The 10,652-nt window shown below is 44.1% G+C and overlaps 1 protein-coding gene across 1 annotated transcript; it reads left to right on the top strand.

Annotated features, from left to right (window-relative positions):
- Nucleotides 1-802: 802 nt before the first annotated feature.
- Nucleotides 803-4,479, top strand: LOC110145048 (phosphoenolpyruvate carboxykinase, cytosolic [GTP]). Its single transcript, XM_070462132.1, is given in 7 exon segments — nucleotides 803-919; nucleotides 1,082-1,355; nucleotides 2,222-2,316; nucleotides 2,319-2,402; nucleotides 3,127-3,330; nucleotides 3,440-3,627; nucleotides 3,846-4,479. Coding segments are annotated over 6 exon segments (984 nt in total). The 5' UTR covers nucleotides 803-919; nucleotides 1,082-1,131; the 3' UTR covers nucleotides 4,035-4,479.
- Nucleotides 4,480-10,652: the final 6,173 nt, after the last annotated feature.

Genomic DNA, 10,652 nt, shown 5'->3' with positions numbered 1-10,652 from the left:
ACAAGGGATAGTCCGGAGCTCAGCAGCTAGTGTTCCAGTCCCTCTCTGCAACCCACCAGCCTGGGTTAGGGAGTAGTCGCCAGACCCCTGATGCCTCAGCGTCCTTGTCTGTACACAGGAGGGCTTGTGGGCTCCACTTAGGGTCAAGGAGTTAGTCAGTGCAGAGCATTGTTGTAAGTGCTCTTACATTCAGCACCTACTGAGCGCCAGAAGCTGTGCATACAGAGAGGAACAAAATAGAGATCCTTGCCCTTGTGGAATTTATACTTGGGCTGGGGGCAGGGGGCACACCATGGACACTCTATAAGGTTAATAGGCCCTAATTAGGTCAGACAGTTGCCAATAAGCCGGGCACCGTCCCACATTTGGGGGTGTTCTTCCCGTGGGCCTTTGCCCGTGGGGTGACACCTCACCACTGCCGCATTCTGCCAACCAGCAACCATCTGTACACAAGATGCGCTGCCAAAATCCCTGAGGTCCCCCACGAGCCTCTGCACCTTCCCACCCTTCCCTTCAACAGGAGGGCGTGTGTTTTGCATCTTCAGGGGACTGTGGCAGAGCTCCATCAGTCAGAAGTTGTGTAAGGGCCTGTCATGGTTGGTCCAGGGGCCGTAGGCCACGTGGCACTCATTAACAACTGTCTGTTCAATGATTATCTGCCTGGGTTTATTGTGGTGAGCCAGTCCAAAGCATAACTGATCATGGCCTTGATCCAGAGACCAGCCCCTGACGTCAGAGTCGAGCCTCTCTGGGTGTTGCTGAGCGGCGGGGCCTCTCTCCTTCTTGGAATTTAAAGGCCAGGAAGTTCTGCCTCCAAACCCCAAACAGGGCCTTCCCACTGGGAACGCACGCTCACCTGTGGGAAGGGCCTTGCAAGAGACCCTTGGGCCTCTGACCTGATCATCCAAAGAGAAGAAAGGTAGGCAGAGCCTGTTCACATACGTTTCTAACAAACTTCATCACTAATAGGAACTGGTTTTCTTTTTCCTCCCAACCACGACGGTGACCCTGACAAAGTGTGTGGAGTTGAGGGCATCCTTGGTTGTCTTTGTTCATGAAGCCTGTGCTTTTTCTATTGCAGGGAACCTCAGCATCCGTGCCCCCCCCCCCCCCCAGCCCAGCTCTGGAGAGATGCCTCCTCAGCTCTCAGAGGGCCTCAACTATTCAGTCAAAATCGTCCGGGGCTCCCTGGACAGCCTGCCCCAGGCTGTGAGGGAGTTCGTGGAGAGCAGCGCCAAGCTGTGTCAGCCTGACCAAGTCCACATCTGCGATGGCTCCGAGGAGGAGAACCGGCAGCTGCTGAGCCACATGGAGGAGGAGGGTGTGATCAAGAGGCTGAAGAACTATGACAGCTGGTGAGCACAGCTCTGCCCCCCGGCATTCGGCCTTTCTCTCTACCCAGGGCGCAGGTGGAATGAGGAGAACATGGGCCTCAGCATAGCCGGGGTGGGGCTGTGTGGTTTGCAGGCTCTCGAAAAACTTAGTAAAAGAGCCAGAACCATGTAGACTTAATTTTATGACGTTTGCAGAGCAGCCCAAGTCGTCAATGCAGGGGCATGGGCAAACTCTGTTTGCAAACCAGGTGCCCAGTTGAAAGGAAGGTCCAACAATCCCTGTCCTAAAGCACTAACTTCTGGTCTAGTGAGTGTCCCTCTGACCACGTCCCAGTGGATGTGGCTGTGTCCACATTGATGGCGCATCCTTAGTGCCCTTGGTACCTGCCAGGTGTGGGAAGAACATGATGATGAGAAAACTGTCACCTTCCTGAATGGTCCATAGCTGAGGGAACCTAGGGAGCAGATGCCATGCAGAATACCAGCATTTCTCTAATACCCACCTGTGTATTTTCAATTCTTCTTTACTTATTTATTTTCAGCTGTGCTGGGTCTTCGTTGCTGAAAGGGCTTTTCTTTAATTGCAGAGAGCAGGGGTTACTTTCTAGTTGCAATGCCAGGCCTTCTCATTGTGGTGGTCTCTCCTGTTGTAGAGCACGGGCTCTAGAGTGTGGGGGCTTCTTAGTTGCGGCTCCTGGACTCTTACACACAGGCTCAGGCTCAACAGTTGTGGTGAAAGGGCTTAGCTGCTCCATGGCATGTGGGATCCTCCCAGATCAGAAATCGAACCTGTGTCCCTGTGTTGCAAGGCAGACTCTTTAACACTGAGCCACTAGGGAAGCCCCTAACCTCTGTATTTTATTTCATTTTATTTTATATTTTTGTAGCTGGTTGGCTCTCACAGACCCCAGGGATGTGGCCAGAGTTGAAAGCAAGATGGTCATCATCACTCGAGAGCAAAGAGATATGGTGCCCATCCCCAAAACGGCCTCAGCCAGCTGGGCTGCTGGATGTCCGAGGAGGATTTTGAGAAAGTGTTCAACGTCCGATTTCCAGGGTGCATGAAAGGTGAGTGAAACCTTTATTTGACTGGGTACAATATCAGCAAACCTTTTATTTTCATCTCTATCCTACCAGTAATTGTCTCAGGAGCTCCCATTGCTCGGAGAGTCATAAGTTCCACGTAAGAATTGGCCACATGTTGAAAATGTACATCTCAGTTCTGGTTTTATAGACTGCCTTCAATGACCAGGAAAACAATTTCTATGCTCGCAGATTTAAGATAGCTTGGTGGAACCCCACTGCACATTTATGGAAACTTAAATTTGCTCTCATGGCCACCTTTTCCTTTTGTGTTGAGTCACTAAGTTGTGTCCTACTTTTTGTAACCCCATGGACTTCAGCACGCCAGGCTCCTGTCCTCCACTGTCTTCTGGGTTTTGCTCAGATTCTTGTCCACTGAGTTGGTGATGCCACCATCTCATCCTCTGCCACCCCTTTCTACTTTTGCCCTATATCTTTCCTGGTGTCTTTTTCAATGAGTCGGTTCTTCACATCAGGTGGCCAAAGTATTAGAGCTTCAGCATCAGTCCTTCCAATGAGTATTCAGGGTTGCTTTCCTTTAGGATTGACTGGATTAATCTCCTTGTAGTCCACAGGACTCATCTAATCAAGGGGCTGGTGGCAAGCAAGATGTGACACTGTCGGAGGGGGATCATGAGAAGGGTCATGATTGGCGGTTGTCTGTGAGTCTGGGGTTGTTTTTCACCAGCTCCCACCTCCCGGCCCACAGGTCACACCATGTACGTCATGCCTTTCAGCATGGGGCCCCTGGGCTCTCCTCTGTCCAAGATTGGCATCGAGCTGACAGACTCACCCTACATGGTGACCAGCATGCGCATCATGATGAGGATGGGCACTGCTGTCCTGGAAGCGCTGGGGGACGGCGAGTTCGTCAAGTGCCTCCACTCCATGGGGTGCCCTTTGCCTTTAAAAAGTAAGCACATTATTTCAAAATCAAAAGCCGGAATTAAAAAAAGAAAAAGCTTACCCTTAAACTCTGTTGGGGACCTGGCATACTCATGTGGGCGTGTCCTCCTGCACAGAGCCTGTGGTTAACAACTGGGCCTGTAACCCCGAGCTCACACTCATCGCCCACCTGCCCGACTGCCGAGAAATCATCACCTTTGTGAGTGGGCACGGCGGGAACTCGCTCCTTGGGAAGAAGTGCCTTGCACTCAGGATGGCCAGCTGGCTGGCCAAGGAGGAGGGGTGGCTGGCAGAGCACATGCTGGTAAGACACAGTGCAGCCTAGGGTCGGGCAGAGGAGGGCAAGTGGCAGACCCCTACTGCATTAGCATTCCTATTAGGCATCAGCGTTTCAGTGTTCCAAGGACATTGGGAATTCCATCAGTAATGATGAATGGCTTCCAGCCCCCCTCCTAGACTAGGGCGTGGACCTCTAGGATAGAAAGGAACCAAGCACTTCAGGAGAAATCTTGTCTCCAACAGATTCTGGGCATCACCAACCCCAAGGGCCAGAAGAAGTACTTTGCGGCTGCGTTTCCCAGCGCCTGTGGGAAGACCAACCTGGCCCTGATGAACCCTACCCTACCATAATGGAAAGTAGAGTGTGTGGGTGATGATACCACCTGGGTGAAATTTGACCAAGAAGGTGACTCTTTTAGGCCCAGGCTTTGATGATAATCATTGGACCTTAGTGAACAAAAATTGGGTTTAAACATGCCAAATCCTCCCATGTCCACAGAGTCCGGATTTTTTAATTCAGTTAGTTCTTGCAAAAGTGCACACGTATGTATTCCATCAGCTTTCTTTAATCTCATATCCAATCTGGATTGAAATGGGACTGTCTATCACTGTTTATATTTTGTCTAGCTGCTAAGTCATGTCCGATTCTTTGCAACATGGACTGTAGCCCACCAGGCTTCTCTGTCCATGGGATTTCCCAGGCAAGGATACTGGAGTGAGTTGCCATTTCCTTCTCCAGAGGATCTTCCTGACCCAGGGAGTGAACCCACATCTCCTGCATTGACAGGCAGATTCTTTACCACTGAGCTACCTAGGTTGGTTAAAATAGTTTGATGGGAAACTGGTGAGAAAGAGTCAAAGTTGATTAATAATGCTGGCATGACCATCAGAGATGAATGGATGAGGAAGCTGTGGTACATATACACCATGGAATATTACTCAGCCATTAAAAAGAATTCATTTGAATCAGTTCTAATGAGATGGATGAAACTGGAGCCCATTATACAGAGCAAAGTAAGCCAGAAAGATAAAGACCATTACAGTATACTAACACATATATATGGACTTTAGAAAGATGGTAACGATAACCCTATATGCAAAACAGAAAAAGAGACTCAGATGTATGGAACAGACTTGTGGACTCCCTTTGTTTCTTGATGAGTCTAGCTAAAGGTTTTCCAATTTTATTATCTTCTCAAAGAACCAGCTTTTAGCTTTCCTGATTTTTGCTATGGTATTTTTTTGTTTTTTTGCATTTATTTCTGCTCTATTTTTTAAGATTTCTTTCCTTCTACTAACCCCATGGTTCTTCATTTCTTCCTACACAATGGAGATCTTATGGAGATTTCTGAACTGGTTGATTCAGTGACTTTTATCATTTGTCAGATTTTACACACTGTGACTTCAAACGCTGCTTGGCTGGCTGACACAGATAGATTGTGTAGACCATCACAGTGGTTCTCAAATTGAGTAGCTGTGACATCACAAAATCACTGATCTAGCATTAAAAGGATGATGTTCAGCTATTTTTTTAATTCCTCTATGAAGTAAGCTGCATTAAGTTAAAATATAGGCTCACATAAATAATAACCAAACACATGAAACCCGAAAAAAAAATGCATTCCTGGATAATATTTAACACAAATCCCATCAGTAAATCTACTTGTTTCCTGAAATAAAAGTGATTGACCTCTCTTACATACACACAGTCTTAGTTGTCAGTACTGTTACCAAACCAAACTTGGGTCTGCTCACTTCTGTGCAATAAAGTCAATCAATTGAATGTGGATTGCACTGAAAGCAAGTGTAGCATTTATTACAGGTGAAAGTAAGGAGTCCAAGCAGCCAGTGCTTCGAAGACCCACATTCCACAAAGACTTTCAGGGAATGGCTTTTAAAGGCAGAGTGGGGGTGGGCCATGGGATGTGTGTGATGAGTTTTAGAATATTCTTCTAATGTGCTATTACTGGGGAAATTGAGAGACAGCATAATCACTCATCTGTTTCCAGGGATCTTGGTGTCTCTGTACTTCAGTTTTTCAGCATGGCCGGGGCTTCAGTATCAATAAGACTGCTCACAGGATATGGCTCAGAATATTATCCAGAGGCCTTGTGGAAGAACTAAAGGTCTTAGATTTTTCCTAATGGTTAAATCATTATTATTTTGTGTTTCTTGACTATTTTCCTTTGTTTCCGTTTTTGTTGTTGTTTTGTTTTTCCTCCTCTAATTAGAGCTACTCTTGGAATTTGGTGAAGTCTGAAATCCCCAACTTCTCTCCCTCTTTTTTTCATAATTTTCATTCTTAGCTGCTGTTGCTGCTAGGTCACTTCAGTTGTGTCCAACCCTGTGTGACCCCATAGATGGCAGCCCACCAGGCTCCCCAGTCCCTGGGATTCTCAAGGCAAGAACACTGGAGTGGGTTGCCACTTCCTTCTCCAATGTGTGAAAGTGAAAAGTGCAAGTGAAGTCGCTCAGTCATGTCCGACTCCTAATGATCCGATGGACTGAAGAATACCAGGCTCCTCCGTCTATGGGATTCTCCAGGCAACAGTACTGGAGTGGGGTACCATTGCCTTCTCCCTTCATTCTTAACTATGTACACCTTAAAATAACAAAATGAATATAGTTTTGGACTGAGAGGTTGACAATTAACAAAGCATAAAAGCTCAGTTGCAGGTTCAATATGTTACACACATCCCCAGGTCTTAGAGGGATTGCGTCTGCAATTGCCGCTATTTCTTGTTGAAATTTTGTGCAGAGTTGGACATAATCCTGAGATCTAGGCTTGACATCTATATTTTGTGTTAGGCAAACATTATAGTTATTTTCTCTCATAAAAAAATGGAAAAAACATTTGAAAATTGGTAGACATTTATATAAAGAAAATCAGGGAATGATCCAAAAGAGACCTCATGTCTTTGCTGCAACCAAAAAAAAAATAGCTTTCATGTATTTCCTCTTTCATATACTCAAAAACCAAGTAGGCTTTTGAAACATTCTATACTTGCATCTTACTTTATTTTTCATTGCTGTTAAACATAACAAGAATTGTAAGATACTGTGCATGCCTTTATGCAGATATATGTATAAATGTATTTATACACATATATCTTACATGTATGTATACATATATATTTATACTTTATATAACCTATAAGACAATTTTTTGAGTTGGCCAGAAGGTTTTCCTGCCCCCAAGAAACAAAATGAGCTGTTTTGGCAACCCAATATTGGCTAATAACTTTCTGGCTGGAGTATGTTGTTTGAAAGGCTATAATTTAATCTGGCTCATCTTTTGCTATTCTTTTATAAGAAGAGATGGGTTTCATACTAGGAGGAGATCTTGAGCCCCTAAAACTGCAACTATCAATTGTTTAAGTATATTGTTCTAAGAAAGCTGTTGCTCTTCTGACATTGTATACATTTTGAAACGTTCAATTTCTCAGTAACATAGGAACACATCTGAACTACAACGACAATGGTCACCTAACTGCCTTTGGGATAACAGCTACCCCATTTAAAAAAAAAGAAAATGTGTTCCACTTTAATGATTAGATCCGATGCACAGTGCATATATCAAAATCAGGCTATTCTTGTTACCTATCACTGAAATTAAATGGTATATAAAAAAGAATCACTTCTCCATAACTCAGTAGGTAAACATTTTGCTTCATCAATTTAAAATTTTGGCTCCAAATATTTCAATAGAAAATGCTAATTGTCAAAATTCCTGTCCTTTCATGCCACAATGATTTATCCATCAGCCTCTCCTCCACATCATATTTATTGATGGTTGTATTCCTTTGTAATTGCCTAGTTTCCACATTAGGGAAAATTTACCAGATAACATGAGTATGCTCAAAACATTATATTAATGTGGAACTATTTCATAGGCTGGCTATTTTATCAATATTTCACCCAGTCTTCACAGAATCATAACACACATACTTGAAGTAGAAAATTTAAAACCAACAGTATTAATATATAATGAGTTGCTAAAGTTCTTGAAAAATCTCAGAGGATACTTTCATATCCTAAACACTGAGGGAAAACAAAGTTACAAGAAAACAATAATTGTCAACTTTTGGTAAAGGGAAATTCTTGGTAAACAGCACAGTTGACTCCTCAATATTACAAAAAGTAAGATCATGGAAAAACCACTTCACAGAAAAAAAGGGGGAAAGGTAGAAACAGAGAAAGATTTCCTCTCTTTTCACACTAAATTCACTGCAGATGCTGACAGCATAAATAGAAGTTGTTTTGTTCTTTTTTTTTTCTTCTTGACAGAAAAGCTATGACAAATCTAGAACTTGTTTTAAAAAGTGAAGACATGACTTGGCCAATAGACGTTCAGAGTGTCACTTCTATGGTCGTTTCTATAAACATGTACAGAAAATAAGACAAAGAATTAGTGCTTTAGAACTGCTCTGCAGGGGATGACTTGGAAGAGTTCCTTGGAATGCAGGGAGATCAAACCAATCAATCCTAAAGGAAATCAACCCTGCATATTCATTGGGAGAAGTGATGCTGAGCCTGAGGCTCCAAAGCTTTGACCACCTGAAGCTCCAAAGCTGTGACCATGATGAGCTAACTCATTAGAAAAGAGCCTGATCCTTAGGAAAAGGGTAAGAGACATAAAGACAGATAAAGTATTTAGGGATGGAGAACCATCTTGAAGTGGGAGTAATAAAGGAGTAGAAGTTTGCACTGATAGCAAATCCTTTTGCATTGGTGTAAGTAGGGAGCTCTGGGACTGCCAAGAACAATAAAATTGGCTGAGGGATGGGGTAGGAAAATAAAAACAGAGTGTATACACTTAACTGCAGTTTAGATCAGCATAGACATTCAAACTTTCCTGTACACCATTACTGAGTGGTGCATGGGAGGGAAGCCCAGTTGTATCATCCAACCAGTGGTAAGGACCAGGATTTAATACCCTGAGGACAATCTGAGGGAGCTAAGGTGACATAACTACATGAAACATGGCAACATCATAGATAAATATTTAAAACAGGACCTTTCCTGTGAGAGGGCTCTAAGACCAGATAGTGAACCCTGGCATGCTCACAGAACAGAAGATTTCATACTAAAAAATATCAAAGAACAGTCAGCTGTCATTTATGGCCCTTTCATCTATGCAGGCAGATACAAACATGTGTGATTTCCAGAGGCAGAAGGCAAGGGGCTACTATTATCTCAGTCCCAGAGATGACACTTTTTGGAAAGATATTTATGACCAATCTAGACAGCATATTAAAAAACAGAGTCATACTTTGTCATCAAAGGTCTATCTAGTCAAGGCTATGATTTTTCCAGTGGTCATGTATGGATGTGAGAGTTGGATTATAAATAAAGCTGAGCACAGAAGAATTGATGCTTTTGAACTGTGGTATTGGAGAAGAAGGTATTCAAGGAAGAGGGTTCCTTGAACTGCAAGAAGATCCAACCAGTTCATTCTAAAGGAGATCAGTCCTGGGTGTTCATTGGAAGGACTGATGTTGAAACTGAAACTCAAATACTTTGGCCACTGACACAAAAAGTTGACTCATTTGAAAAGACCCTGATGCTGGAAAAGATTGGGAGCAGGAGGAGAAGGGGGTGACAGAGGGTGAGATGGTTGGATGGTGTCACTTTCTCAATGGACATGGGTTTGGGTGGACTCTGGGATTTGGTAATGGACAGGGAGGCCTGGCTTGCTAAATCTTATGGAGTCACAAAGAGTTGGACATCACTGAGTGACTAAACTGAACAGAGAAGACATCTATCACCAAGCTTGAAGCATGCTACCAGTTTCTCACCTTGAATTCCTGGGTTCATGGATAGCTCATGTAGGCCAGGAGAGTCACAGACTGATGTCAGCTCCCTCAAGGAGGCACCGGCACACCAAAGATGTTGTGCCCTGGTGCAGCCAGCAAACGAGTGGTTGTGACTAAGGAGGTGCATAAGATGCATGGCACATCTGGGATACTGCCTTGCCCAATACCAGGTTGCCTGAGTTGCTTTTACCTGGGAAGGACACAAAGCACATGGTCAATAATTGTCAGTGTCATTGCAGAGCACCTGAGACCCTGATTGTCTTAGACCTGGGAAATGCATGAAATGTAGGATTCACTTGGGATAGAGCACTCATGGAACAGCCAAGAGCCTGGGCAGTGTGGATTCAGCAAATACATGTCACTTTTGGCAGTGGCAAGCCCACTCCAGTCCACCCACCTTAAGCACCACCGCATATCACTGTGGTATTTGCTTTCAGTGTTCCCACCCTTCTAATGGCACCACTGAGCAACTGAGCTCAAATTAGGGGCAGTCACCCCCTCACTTCAGAGTGGAAGCTAGACATGAAAGAGACTTGCCAACAGAGGAAGTAAAAATCAAGCCAAGGAGGGCCAACTTCCCCAGAAGTGACAGGTACAGCCAAATCAAACTCTGCCTTTAATGCAGACACTGAATGTGAGGGACAATAGTATACTTTGACAACAAGTACAAGCTGGAATGAGATTGTCTGACACTGAACTTACACAACAAAGCATACAACTGCAGAGAAATTCCTAGATCTGTTTTTACAGTTATGCTTTTCTTATTTTAATTTTTAGTTTTTTTCCTTAATAATTTGAGTGTTCATTGGAAGGACTGATGCTGAAGCTGAAACTCTAATACTTTGACCACCTCATGTGAAGAGTTGACTCATTGGAAAAGATCCTGATGCTGGGAGGGATTGGTCTAATACTTGACCACCTCATGTGAAGAGTTGGCTCATTGGAAAAGATCCTGATGCTGGAGGGGGGGGGGGTGAGGGGCATGCAGGAAGGGGACAACAGAGGATGAGATGGCTGGATACCATCACTGACTCCATGGACATGAGTTTGAGTAAACTTCTGGAGTTGGTGATCGATAGGGAGGCCTGGCATGCTGCGATTCATGGGGTCGCAAAGAGTCGGACATGACTGAATGACTGAACTGAACAAAACTGAATCCTTTAATTTCATTTCTATAAACTATTACCATTATAAAAAGTGAAAAATTATTAAATATATATATAGACATACATTT

Source organism: Odocoileus virginianus, chromosome Y (genome assembly GCF_023699985.2).
Source record: "Odocoileus virginianus isolate 20LAN1187 ecotype Illinois chromosome Y, Ovbor_1.2, whole genome shotgun sequence".
NCBI lineage: Eukaryota > Metazoa > Chordata > Mammalia > Artiodactyla > Cervidae > Odocoileus > Odocoileus virginianus.
The sequence above is the reverse complement of the archived record's forward strand: the minus strand, read 5'-3'. Positions and strand labels throughout refer to the sequence as shown.